Source organism: Corvus moneduloides, chromosome 2 (assembly GCF_009650955.1).
Source record: "Corvus moneduloides isolate bCorMon1 chromosome 2, bCorMon1.pri, whole genome shotgun sequence".
In the NCBI taxonomy this organism is placed as follows: domain Eukaryota; kingdom Metazoa; phylum Chordata; class Aves; order Passeriformes; family Corvidae; genus Corvus; species Corvus moneduloides.
In genome coordinates, this window is record NC_045477.1 from 82,062,605 (window position 1) to 82,076,877 (window position 14,273).

The 14,273-nt window shown below is 38.7% G+C and overlaps 1 protein-coding gene across 3 annotated transcripts in view; it reads left to right on the top strand.

Annotated features, from left to right (window-relative positions):
• The window catches only part of UBAC2 (UBA domain containing 2), an 89,529-nt gene that overhangs the window by 64,264 nt on the left and 10,992 nt on the right, over positions 1 to 14,273 (top strand). For all 3 annotated transcript variants that reach the window (XM_032100114.1, XM_032100116.1, XM_032100115.1), the window contains one exon: positions 6,103 to 6,348. In XM_032100114.1, the coding sequence (XP_031956005.1) occupies positions 6,103 to 6,348 (246 nt within the window). The remainder of the gene's footprint in view (positions 1 to 6,102; positions 6,349 to 14,273) is intronic.

A 14,273-nucleotide genomic window follows, 5' to 3' on the forward strand; every position in this document is an offset into this window, starting at 1 on the left:
TAAATATCAGTAGTATTGCTAATATCAGTGAGACTACCCACTCACTAAAAATTCTGCCTTTGCTTAAGTACTTACTTAAGTAAAACCATGTGTTTTGTGTGTACCTGATGTGATTCCCCTTTCCTGATAGAACTACCTACCAAAGAGCAAGTACTCAGTTCACAGAATCACTGAGGGTAACATCTGGTCCAACCCTCCCCGCTCAGGCAGGGCAACCCAGAACAGCTTGCCCCGGGACCATGTTCTGATGGTTTTTGAGTATCTCCAAGGATAGAGACTCTACCACTTCGCTGGGCAACCTGTGCTAGTGTTCAGTCAACCTCACAGTGAAAAAGTGTTTCCTGATCTTCAGAGGGAGCCTCCCATGTTTCAGTTTGCGCCCATTGCCTCTGTTCCTGTTGCTGGGAACCACTGAGAAAAGCCTGGTTTCATCCTCTTCATTTCCCTTCAGGCATTTCTTTACTTCGATAAAATCCCTCTGGGCCTTCTCCAGGCCAGACAGTCCCACTTCCCTCAGCCTCTCCTCGTGTGAAAGATGCTCCCAGTCCTTTGATCATCTTTGTGGCCTTGCACTGGACTTGCTCCAGCAAGTCCATGTCTCCTGTGCCAGGGAATGCAGAACTGACCTAAGTACCCAGCTGCAACCTCAGCAGTGCATAGCTTGTGAAGTGCATAGCCTGAAATAAGAAATGGAAAAGCAACAGAGGAACAAAGGTTACAAAATGAAAAAGAAGCATAGTCTGTCTGTCTGCTAACTTCATGACACATGCAGATATCCACATGTACATTAACACATGCTGAATCCTGCCCATAACTAATGTGAAATATTTGTGTGGACAATGCTCAGTGGTCAGCTGACTGACTGTAAGTTACTTATCTGAGTGCCACTACATTCTACTGACTTTATTGTCTTAATGCCCCCTATAATGGGAACTTTGACACCTTGCCCACGTCAAGATGTTAACACATGATAACTGACTAAGCTACCAGCACTTATTCCTGCATCAGTTAACACATCTGAGAAAAAAAGGAGTTGATTCATCTGGAGTACAGGGGGATATTGGTTTGGAAGTGAGGTTTTAATTGTCTGGGGAGGAGGGAGATGCAGATATTTCCAACTCTGGAAGGAAGTAGTGAGAAAGGAAGGGAAAAGGTAATAATGTGTCATAAGATACTTTGTCTTTTATATCTGTGGCTTCTAAGATCCTGTAGAAAAATGGCTATTGGTTTTTCAGTTTGTATTTCACTTCTAAATTTCTCTCTTTGATCTGAGAGTTTCTGTGTCCAAAATACGGTCTATTTGGTCAGCTATGCCAACTGGTTCATTAGGAATTAGATTGTTCTATGAACATTTGCTTTTTTGGCAGCAATGTTACCCTTTTTCAGAGAGGGAATCCATGAGAGTAATTCAGCTGTGTGTGTACTTTGGAGACATCTGCCAAAGGATGAGTTACATCCTGAGTGCCCATTTTTCTCTATTGACTATGAAACCAACTTTAAACAACCAGCTCATAAGTAGGCTTTTAAATTACAGATCTCTATGTTGGGTTAGATTAATCAAATCCTGATCTTTTAATTGAAGAGATCTGGTTAACAACATGATAATGATCACCTGCAGAACGCTGGCAAAGACCAAGGGAACCTATGCTTAGGACTGTGCTGAAATGGCAGTACAGTCGTGCTTGCACATACACAATGTTTTTTAGCTGATAATGATTCCATCTGACCAATGAAGCATTGAGGAACTCTAAAGAAAAAAGTTTCAAGGTATCTGGAAAATTTATGAGCCCAGTCAACTGGAAACAAAATTGAAGAGAAATATTTTAGTATCATTATAATCTTATTTTTCTCTCAAAGTAACTATTGCAAAAGGCTGTTTATAGTATTTGCAACAATTTCCAAAAAGGAAACCCAAACAGAATAATCTGTTACAATTGTAACAGAAGTTGAAAATATATGTGTAGTGGGTTTATTTGTTGGGTAGTTGTTTCTTGGGTGGGTTTCACACAATCCATTTTGGTTTGATAAATGCTTTCTTTAATGAAGATAAATACAGGATTCTGACACAAACTTAAGCCCATGTTTTGATTCTAGTTCTATAGAATTCAGAACATGCTAAGGATTAAGCAGATAAAATAGGTATATAAATGTCATTTCACCTTAAGAAAACTATTTGCTCTTCATTTGTTGGTATCTGAAAATAGCCAAGTCTTGAGTACATATGATTAATATATTTACGTTTTTCAGAACAAAATAATTGAGTATTTGCTGTCAAGTTCTGTTAGGCAAAATAATTTTCAACATCATTTTCTACACCAGTCTACTTTTTTTCTGTTTGATTTCCTTTTTTTGGTGTTAATCAAGTACAGTGAATTTAAATTTTAAAGACTACTCCAGCTACTCGTGGAGCATATGTCTCTTTGCCATGTAAAATACTCGAGACCTTCCATGTTTGGTTTACCTTATGTACAGAGAAACTACAGCTACTTCCTTTTTCTTAAAAGTGTACAACTTTGGAAGGACATGAGGGAAGGGGAGGGGAAGTTAGGCTTTCTATGGGGGCAGGAGGAGGTTAGGAAACTTCATATGAAGAACCAATAGTAAGCCAAGGTGTTAAGAAACTGAAAATATATAAGCACACTTTTTTTCTGCAGTGTGCCAGAGAGTTTCCAGCATTCTCCATTTCCTCTGCTTAGCACTATGCCACATGCAATATGGTGGATGATGCTGTGACTAACAGAAAACCGTATAAGGTATAAGATGAACCTTATGTTGCCAGCCACAAATTCTCCATTCTAACAGTGTGAGCATAACCACAACGTCTTTCTGTGGTGACTTTTGGAGGCTAAAATACAGTAGAGGCTCCTCAGTTTGGGAGAAGTAGCCCTTTAATCTGATGTCTGGTGCTGAAATTGGGATATAATGAGATCATTTTATCTTCCTTGAATAAACAATGTTGCTTTGCTTTCTTAAACACTAGAAATTCACTCAATGTCAGTAACAAAAATGGTGTAAAAAGTTGCTTTATACTTTGTCAAAGCTTGTGTTTTTTAAAATGATATCAAGTTCTGCATATGAACCAGCTAAAGAGGAAGTTCTTTGGAAATACTTGACATTAAGATGAGAGTATGACACTGAGCCAGTCTGAATCACAAGACCTATTTTAACTACAAATATCTCCATTCTGGGTTTATTGGAAATATAGAAATAGCTATCTTGTCCTCACTAGGTGAAACTTACTGAAAATTTGTTATAAGTGACCACAGCGTTTCAAAGTTTCTTGTACTTCCATATAATATCTCTTCATTTTAGCATGTCAGTAAACTTCTAGCTATATAAAGCCTTTTCTTCCTATTAAATGCTCTGGGATGACTTGCTAAAAGGATATATATAAATATAACTGCCTAAAAGGAGGTTTTAATGAGGTGGGGGTCAGTCTCTTTTTCCAAGTAAGATAAATGGAAATGTCCTTTAAGTTGAGACAGGGGCAGGTTTAGGTTGAGTATTAGGAAAAATTACTCACCAAACTTGGTCAAGCTCTGGAACAGGCTGCCTAGGGCAAAGAGAGGTTAAGTCACCATCTCTATAGGTCTTTAAAAGACATGTAGATGTGACACTTAAGGACATGGTGGACTTGGCACTGCTGGGTTAACAACTGGACTTGATGGTCTTAAAGCTCTTTTCCAACCTAAATGATTCTATGACTAGCCATCTCAGCTAAGGAAAATGCAAGAATGCTTTTACTGATGCAGCTGCTAATTGGTGCTTGCAGTACACCTTCCCTTCTGAGACAAACAAGTTCCAAAGTACTGACACCAAAGATATGCTGCTGTTATCTCATTGCTCAATTTTCTATCATGAGTTGATAAAAGAATGATTGTGTTTGTGGTTAATATGTTCAGACACGTGTCAAGATTTGTCATATATTCAGGGAGATGCGGATTTTCCTATCACCACTTGCTTTGTTTTGTTCTTGTGACTTTTTGAACCTGTTCAAGATTTTTGTAAACAGTAGACCTTTTCAAAGGTGGTAAGAGAGAGCGGAGATGAGTATCTAGGAGGGACATTTGAAAGCAGTGAGGGAATGTTGGTGTGATGTTGGACAAAGTATTTTGAGTGGGACTTCTTACCCTGTTAACACCTGTACAATTAGGTGTGCAGAATCCCTGGAATGAAAGAGGGCTCATGGCTCCACAGTGTAATGATGCTCCCTACACCTAACAAGGTGGGAGGAAGGAAGATAACTTATAGGCTCTGGTGCTGCTCGAGCGTTTTGCGTTGAAGAAAACATCAGATTAAATGTATCTGTAATATTTGCAGTGTGGTTCTCGCTCCCCAAAAAACTGCTTTCTCAGTACTGTACAATCTAGGTTTTCTTGAGTGAGGAGCCTATCTACGTCACTCCCTCAGGACCAGGGCGTTAGCTTCTGAGAGACCTTCTTGCTAGGCAGATACCTCAAGTACTACATACCAAAAGCAGGTGAATTGCAGGAGTGGTATGAATTTTCTTCCTCTTATCCTTTGGCAATTATAGCTATATCTTAGTTTCCAGTTGATGTGCACAGGTTTTAGTCATGAATTTACAGTCATCTGGAACAGTTTCACTAGAGCTGAGGAAAGACTATCTGAGGTCATGAAAAAGCTTCTGTGACAGTGCCCTGTCCAGTTAGGACCTTCCTTTGAATACCGAAAATTTTTGTTAAAGGCAGCCTTCACTCTCATGTGATTATGGCCCTCATAGCATTTACCTCCTTTCTCAAAGCATGGCTGAAAGACTGAAGAGGGTAAGGGTAGTTTAAAGCTGTTCTTTCTCATTTTAGAATGGCCTGTGCTTGGTGTTACATTCACCCCTGCGTCATAAAATGAAAGTATAATAAAACAAAATCATTGTTTCCCAAAGTAGAATGTGGTTTTGCTAAAAGTCTCACTACCTCATTGGATATTTAACCTTTTAAATAATATGAAAAATACCCCCTCTCCCAAAGAATGCTGCTTTTTCCTATACTGTCTCCCCTGGTATACTCATCAATGCATTTAGTGTGTTTATACAAATGTCAGTGAGCTACAACAAATAGCCCCAAATAAATAAATACTTCGGATGCAGAGTTTCTACACTGATTTTAGCAAAATTGCATTTCTGGGGTATGTTTACAGATTTTTGAGGTTCAGATCTCTTCCTGTTCATTTCACTGTGCTGTCGCAGCATAATTTTTGTGGCATAACAGACAATAAAGGGTCACAAATGCTGAAATGCGGCATAAAGCAGAATGCAAATGGAACCTCTTTGGGCTCAAGTGCTGCGGCTTCACAATGACATTCAAAATAATGGCTGAGTGATGACTGTAAATCCATTTATGGGGCACATGAATTTCTCTTTCTCCTGCTAAATCTGAAATGAAATCAAGCCTCAAGGCAAGCACAAACACAGCAAATGGGATTTTTTCTAATGGGTAGGAGAAGTGCCTCACAAAAACTGGCTTTTTCAGTATCACAGTTTTTAATGAATTGTTTTTTAAACATTTTTTTTTCCTCCTGTAAGGTAGATGGGCTCCTTTTGGAATAAGTCTGTGCATAGTCTTAGATTTAACTTCAATTCTGCTTGTTTACTTTTATTTTTACTAGAAGGAGAGACTCGGGTGATGGGGACAGAAGCCTTAAGGGGGTTTGGGTTTTTTTGAAGAAGTGTTTACAGTGCTTCAGCATCCTCAAGAGCAGTCTTAATCTTCTCAGGTCAGCATGCAGCATACCCTGACCAGCTCTTTTACTAGAAATTAAAATTTTATTTGAATTTTGACCAGTTTTAGAAAGGGTCACTTGGCTTGGGCTCAAATTCTGAAACAAACAAAAAACCCCATGCAACTTTATGAGTCACAGGCAATGCACCACACAGATTTTAAAAAGCAATAGTTTGTAGTTGTAGGGAAGTAAAGAAATCCCCTGTTCGTTCTCTGATTCTTGACTGAGAACTGTGAGTAAATACAGTAAAAGTGCTTTAAAAACCAGAAAGACCAACTGTTACCTGCAGCCAAATTCCAAGTAAATGTGGTGTATTTAAGTTCTTTGGTTTTCAGGGTTTTTTTAACATTTCATTTTTGATTTCAGCTTTCTGGGATTTGCTACAATAGCAGTATCTTAAAAGTTCATCAAATTCTTTGTGTACCCAGATGGGTAGCAAAGATATTTTCTTGGACTCTTGAACCAGTCTTCTCATCTTCGGAACCAACAAATGAAGTTCGAGTGGGAATGGGAGCAACAGTTGACATCCAGAGGCAGCAGAGGATGGAGTTACTGGATCGTCAAATCATGATGTCTCAGGTTGCCCAAATGAGGCGGCAAAGACAGCAGCAGGTATTGCTATACATTCTTTAAGGATTATATTGTTATAAGAAATATACTTCTTTGGTTCATAGATGTTGCATTGTTCCTGTTTCTTAAAAAGAATGTATTTTAAAATCTTTCTCCATCTTTCATACACTGTTGTACTGCTGATAGCTGTTTAAGTGGTTTATATAGCTTTATATGTTAAAACTGCTTCACAAGATGTGAGCAGAATGCCAGACAATTTCGTGGGGATATCAGTACTCCTGGCATTCTGTCACCAAAAATGAGGCTGAAGGGTAAAGTGATTGCTTCTTGGTGGTCTTTAATGAAAGACATTGTGTAAAGTTAGGAAGTCAAAATGCTCCTGACTCTTCTGAGTATCTGTCTGGTTAGCATCATTTTCAGAGAGGTTGAAAATTTTTTGTGGAATTCCTGTATTTGTAGGTGTATAGGTTGTTTCTTAAGGGCAGAAATTAAATTTTCTAACCTGCAGAGGTAAACCACAAGGGACTTGCTGTTTGCCACGTTTAATGCTCTTGGTTTATTTCCTTATTGAACAGAAGAGTCTTTATTTTCTCTGTTTTATACAAACCAACAAATGCAGATATTCTCAGACTTCGTGTTGCAGGGCAGTAAAACAAGGCAGGTGGTGTCTCAAATCCTGTATCTTAGATGTGTTACTTAGGTGTATATGTTACTAGCAGACAGCACGGGCCTTACCTTGCCATGTGAGAACTTGTATTGCTCATAATTTATTTACAGCCTAGCAATTTCAAGTCTTCAGTGAGTTTTCTTTGCCTGAAACACAGCTCTGTACTGATACATGAGTTCTTCTTGTGTTTGGGATAGTGTAGTGTGAACAGGTATAGCTGTGTTACCCTTAATACATTACCAGAATTAGAGGTGTGATGGCATAAAGCTTTGACCTGCAACTGGAGTATGAATCTTTGTCTCCAGTCCCTGATAACATCATTCTGGTTTTCTTGTTTCCTTAACATTTCAATATGATGAAATTGTTCCTCAAGCAGGAACCTCTAAACTACTTTTCTCTATTCCTATTAAAATGCGAATCAGTTTTAACATAAGAACTGAACTAGAAATTACTCAATTCTTGAATGTTGCCATTGTAATAGCAAATGAATTTGAAGTGTATGTTGGGCTACAAGTATCTGGGAAGAATGAAGTCAGGTTTCTTCAGATGTGACAAGGAAGCCGTTTCCAGTTACGAGGGACAGTCTTTCTAATATATCTTTAATTACAAAAAGTGGTAAATAAGTTCAGAACTGTAAATGATAAAAGGACGGTTGATAACATTTTCCTCTCATCGTGTCCTTTCCCTAGGCTATGAACAGTGAAAGTGGAAAAATGCCTTTTCATGTTTGACTTCAAATAGAATTCTTTAAAAAGGTTGGAGGGGTTTGAACATCAGTAAGATGCTTCCCTTTACAAGTTGCTGAAACACTTTCAAGTTACCTTTATGTTCAGCTTTTAACTTGAGCACAGCATTTATTTGACTAGTAGTGCTAATCTGTGAAACCAGCAATCAGAAGGCAATAGGATCAATGTATGAGTGTTTCATAGAGGCTCTTCAGAAAAGGTATGTCATGAAAGTTTTTCACCCACCTGGTGTTTCTTAATGACTCACTCACAGAATTTACTGGTCATCAACTAAATCAGAAAAAGCATCACTCGCAAATGTTGCTGTGTAGTGGTAAAAATGAAAAGCAGACTGTTTTCTATCTCAAAATAATATTGGAAAAGTTGAAAACCATTTTCTGGATTGCTATACTTGGGCAATTCTTTTGCCTTTAGAGATTTGGCAAGGTGTAATTTGAAGACAGTGGAGCGGAACGGATCATGCTACAGATGAAACGAATTTAGATGATAATTTTACCTGTGGGAGGAAAGCTGATAAAGAGTACAGATCAGTTTCTTAGACAGTTTTTTTGTGGAATTCAAATAATAAAAGTTGTGAAGTACGTCAGTCATCAGATAGGGCTTTGAATTATATTCTGGGTAAATGTGTGGATTTCTGAAGTCCCAGTATGCTGTCTGTACGTAGTGTGCCATGGGTGAGATAAATTAACACTTTCTCTCACACTTTCCACTTTGCTTGGTGAGGGAAGTGAACTTTAACTTTCCTCTGTATGCCATAGTGCAACGATTTTGTTCAGCTGCCTCTTGAGAAGGTGCTCTGCTCATTCCTCCCACTCCTTTACTCTTCAGTTCATCTGTTTGAGAAATGAGACAATGCAGTTTCCCTGGATGTTGGTAGCATTATGGAAGGAGAAGATCAGTGCTTTTAATGGGGCTCCATTGTCTGTGCAATGTTGGCAAACTCCCATAAGGGAGGCCCCTCTCTTAAATAGATGCTTTTTGTAGTAAGTTTATTCTTTGAGTCTTCACAAGAAATTCTGAAGAATGTGAGCCTGACAGATTATGCAAACCAACATAAAAAAATTTAAATTAAAAAAATAAATAAATAAACCAAAAGGGGGGAAAAACTGGGGGAAAAGCCTTTCTCAGAAGTTGTTTATAGTGTACCTCTGTGATACTGATATGTAAATAATTTTTTTTTCCTGCTGTTCACTAAGCCTTTTTATCCAAAGCAGAGTTCACTTTGGATGCTTTCTACAAAAAACCAAAAAGCAAGGAACAATCACCCCAGAATTTCTTCGCTGTCAATTCTTTGAGCTTTACCTTTTCCAGTCTTTTTCTAGCTGAAATGTTCTGGTCTGGAGGAACCTGAAGCATGGAACTGCATGTGTGGGTGCTGGGTTGTCAAACACCTGTGACTTCGATGAGTAGATTGAGTGTGTGGTAGAATTTGAAAATAAACCCACCAAGTTCATTACTTGATGTACTTCATTTTAGCTCTCAAATACTCAGTGGCACTGTGTCTGAATATGTTGCTAGAAACTGTGACATTGATAGTTTCTCAGGGGAGTGTGGTTAAATGGTGACTGGTTTTTGTGTTGGTTTCTAGTTGCTGTGGATACAGCCCTTAAACACGTCATAGTGTTCATCTAGAAAACTTTCTAGATCTTACTGTGTTCTTTGTTTTCTCCTGTGGATATTGCTGAGAAATTATGATCTTGTCCCAAATGAATTACTTAGCATCACCTACATTCACCTTTAAAGGCAGTGGAATAAAATGTGTGCCATATGTATTCATTCTCTAAAAATACTAGCTTGCCATTTTGTTACTGCTTTTAAAACTTCACTTTCTTAGTTCTTTTCTTTCACACTCTTTTGTGTGTCCTACTTTGTAAATAGTTTGTCCTGTTTTTCTTTTTTTCCCATTATCTGATCTCCTGTTTCCCTTCACACTGTCACATTTTCATTCCCCACTATGCCATTTTCCTCCCACGTTTTTGTCACCTCTTTACCTTCACCTCTCTTGTTTCCTATACTTCGTATTTGCTCCTATACAAAATGCTTCTTCACTTTGGGGGAAGTTCTCTCCTGCCATGTCTTACCACCAGTAATCATTTGCTATTTTATCCTTTTGACACTGCAATATTGATAAAAATTTTGGTCTTCCTCTCCTGATGTTTCTATTTCTAGGTCTCTTTCATTTCCCAGCATTTTTCTAAAGTTTATCTTTCTGTAACCCAAATAAAACCCTGATGGGAAAAGGGAAGCAACTGCTGCATCTGTGCACCAGTGTGGGTATCAAGGAGTCAACTTGACTTTCACTTCCCATTGAGAATCTTGGAGGGAGGCTGGCAGATACCCAAATTGCGAATAGATAGGGAAGATTCCGTGCCTAGGTGGTATTGGCTACACTGATGTCACTACAGTTATGTGGAAGGTGGTAGAAGTGCCTTCTGTTGGCACTAAATACAACTTCTTTGAGCACTCCTACCTGTGCCCATTTGGGATGGATGGTGTATCAACGTCAGTCCCTTCATCTTGAAAAAATGGGGTTTTTCTCCCCAGAGCATTTTTGCTGAGCATATTAAAGACATGGTATTGCCTTCTTCTTGGCTTCTCTTAAGTGTCTTGGGTCAGGGAAGAGCTTCGCCAGGTTGCTCCAGACTGCAGCAAACCTACAGCCACATATGAAAATCTTCATTTCACTAGCTCTCTTTCTACCCTATAGTCCACTTAAAGCTTATGTTTTCTTTTCCTTCCTGTCTTTTTGTTCTTCTCTTCCAGCTGCTGCTAATTTTCACTGAGGCCAGACTCTCCTTAGATTCATACCACATGGTATCTCATATGTATATCTCATCTTCATCATATAGGAGATTCTGCTGCTTGAAAAGACTTGTCTCCTATAACAAAGGGACTTCCTCTAATTGTTCATTTATTAGATGTCTTTCTCCTGGGACACTGGAGACATGTTCTGTGGGGAGGCACACTGAGTGTCTTTATTGTTATGGGGAGCCTCATATCCTGAGTGATTTGCAAGTTTCATCTTTTATCAGCTAAGGACTGTGAGACTAGATTGGTAATTTACCTTCTGGTTATATCTAAGCAATAAACTCCTGACCTTGGAAAAATAATAGATTAGTGGAGCAAAGATTTTCCTGGCTCAAGAATTCTTCCTCAGGAATGTTATCCTCATTCATGATGGTAGAAAAAAAATCCCCCAGTGAATATGCTTCCAGACAGTTCAATTCTGCTTTCTCAAAGTGAAGAACCAGACCCAGGCATATTCTTTAGCTCTCCTACTGGCATTTCAATGAGGTGGCACTTCAATGAAGTCTTCTTGAATAACTTCACAAGTCTAAGTACCAACAAGAAGTCCTTCAAACAGATATTTTGAACCGTGAAGACCTTCTGCAACCTTTATACATTGCCAAGTCCATGAAAACCCTTGCTCTCACAACCAGGACTTCGGATGGAAGCAGCTATTCCATTTTGTTCCACAAATGTATGTATCATTGTCAGGAAGGAAACTACCAGACTGGCTTACCTGAATAAATGAGTGAGACTTTCAACTGAGTGTCACACAGTCTTTTTCTCTGATTACATTTCCATTCCAATCAGTCTGTGTTACCTAAGGCTTCTTTGGGGTTTTCTGACACATTTGAATAGAAGCTGCCTTTAGCAACACTTCCATAAACCCCAAAGACAATGATACATAGGGTACCAATAGGATAAAAAAGCTTTTGTGCCCAGACTCATGGGATGTGTGTGCACAGGATTTGATATCATATTTGTAAAGAATTGTATTAAGCAGTAAGTGATTTACAGATTCATTTCAGCCCATGAATGAAGCTTGTATGCTGCAGCAATAATCACTGTGGCTAAATTTAGACTCAGTATTCCATCACTCTTCCTTTCCTCTGCATGCCAGTGTACACATGTTGACATATTTTGAAATAACAGACAGCTTCCATTTTTATAGAGAAAACAATATTTTCCTTCAGACCTGTGTCTTGAGCTCATCCTTTGCTTTTTTTGCACTCTGCTGACATTTTCAAGCCTTGATTATTCTCTGTAATTGTTTAATACTATTTTCTTTGTGTTGAAAATAAACTTGGATTTATTTCAAGCATTTATTTGGTGTAAAAACTGCATATGCTACTGATATTGGCATGCCGAAACTCTGGTTTTTAACTGTTCCATGTTAATAATGTATTTGCAGCAACCGATAACCCACTGCTATTTAGACATTCTGGATTATTTTGCTGTATAACTTTTTCCATGGATTCTAGGTGTGAAATTAAAAACATTGAATTTCCAGAGTCCTGATCCAGGTAATGAGCAGTTTATGACTATTTCCTCTACAGACTACCACAGAAACTTCAGGTTTCTGTCTTTTTTATGGAAGTTGGCCATTCCACGAGCTGACAGACAGTAGAGCTAACAGACACTAGTGCAAGTAGAATAAGCTGAGTGTGTCTCATTAACAGCCAGCTGTCTCAATCACAAGATTGACTTTATCTCCTACTCATTAGTAGCACCCTGCTCATATATTGAACAATCCTTTTTTCTCTTGGACTGGAATTATGAAATTATCTTTCTTTCTGAGTCAACTTTTGAGCTATAGCCTATGAATTTGGATTAATATTTGTAATCAGCTTCCCTAGAGAAGCAGTGGTTGGACAACTTTCTAGAGCAAAACACTGTTTTATTTCAAAGCAAATAAATTGTTTGAGAAATAGAGTATGTTTATTCTCCTATGAGATTGGTCTATATTGCCTTCCTCTGGCAATTTAACTTGAGGCAATTTCTTATAAAAAAGCTCATGGCATACAAACTTCCGCAGGCATTTCCAGAATATTTAATTCACTGTTGTTGGATCAAGTTCTGTTTACAGAAGGCAGGGTTTTTTTAGGTGTACCTGTCCCTTCATTTCTAATAAACATGGGGCAAATAAGGCATCTGTTTTGGGGGCATCTTTTTTTTTTGATTATTGGGTACCAGGGCTTCTTCTGTTGTCCTTGCAACGTGCACTCAGAGAGTCTTGATGGACCATTTGTTCTTCTAGAGTGTCATTTTCTGCAGTATGTAGTAAAAAAGAAGCCTGTGGTTCAGATAGTACGTGGTCCTACTTAACATTCAGGTTTTCTGGTTTGAACTCTGATACTCGCACGTAACAACTGCAAGCTGGTTCCACCCCTTGTTCCTTAATGTGCTGCTGTGGTGGCTTAAGCCCAGCCAGCAACTAAGCACCAAACAGCCACTCACCTCCCCCTGCCACCCTGGTGGAGTGGCGAGGAGAATCAAAACTAGGTTGAGATAAGAGCAGTGTAATAATTGAAAAGAAGTAAAATATAGTAGTAGTAGTAGTAACAATAGTAATAGTAGTAGTAGTAATAATAATAATAAAAAGAAATACAAACCAAACAAGTGATGCACAATACAGTTACTCACTACCAGCTGACAGAGGCCAGACCCCATTCCCTAACCTGGACTGGCCTTTTGGTTAACTCCCACAGTTTAGATATTGGGCATGGTGTTCTATGGTGTGGAATGTCCTTTTGTTCAGTTCAGGTCACCTGTCCCAGCTATGCAACCTTCCAGCTTTTTTTTGTTTGCATCGTCACTGGCAGAGCATGAGACACACAAAAAATAGTCCTTGACTTAAGATACATACAGCTTAGCAAACCCCAAAATGTCAGTGTGTTACCAACATTATACTGAATCCAAAACACAGCACTACCAACTACTGAGAAGAAATTAACTCTATCCCAGCTGAAATCAGGACAGATACCTTAAGAGGCACTATAGGTGCAAAGTGTTGCATATGACACCTTGTATATTGACTTTGAGATGTCAACAAATGGAAGCTACTCCTATTTGCAGCCCAAGACAACTGGAACCTTTACATCCCAAAATGGAATGCTGATCTGTTTCCCTATGTCATCACAGACTAGCCTTTTATATAGTCAGGTATGTGTTTATGTAGTATTTTGAAGAATTTGGGTTTGAGTTTCCTCTGTGCCCAGAGTTTGTTATTTCAGCTTGTGAAATCAAAACAATTTTAGAATTCTGATGTCTCACTTTGGTTTCATTCTCTCCTTATTCCTTATTACTCTTTGAAAAGGTTTTTGCACAGGAGGTGAGTGAAGAATTATCTGTCTAATCATCATGCTTTAATACCAGTTCAGTGTCACTAGTCCACATCCAAAGAGCCATGTGATAAGAATTAGAACTGACTGTTTTGTGCAAAATGTCTAAAACAGAGCTGAAATTATTTCCTCAAGTACAGACTCCATGTTCATGCTGGTGGACCTGCCTTCAGCATTTGGAACACTGGACACCCCCAGTGTCATGCCAGTGCTGAAATCCCTTCCATTGTCTCTCAGGCAGCTTCAGGAGCCAGATTAAGATGTTCCTTCTAGATTTCAAAGGAAATAGCTGATCAAGCTTCAGAAAAGACCACATGTGGATTTCTGAACTTCTGTGACACATGAGCTCCTCAGGGACAATGCAGGCATCAAAGTTCAGGATGGAGAAAATAAGAGCTGGAGACAGAGCCTTTTGGCTGAATAGAC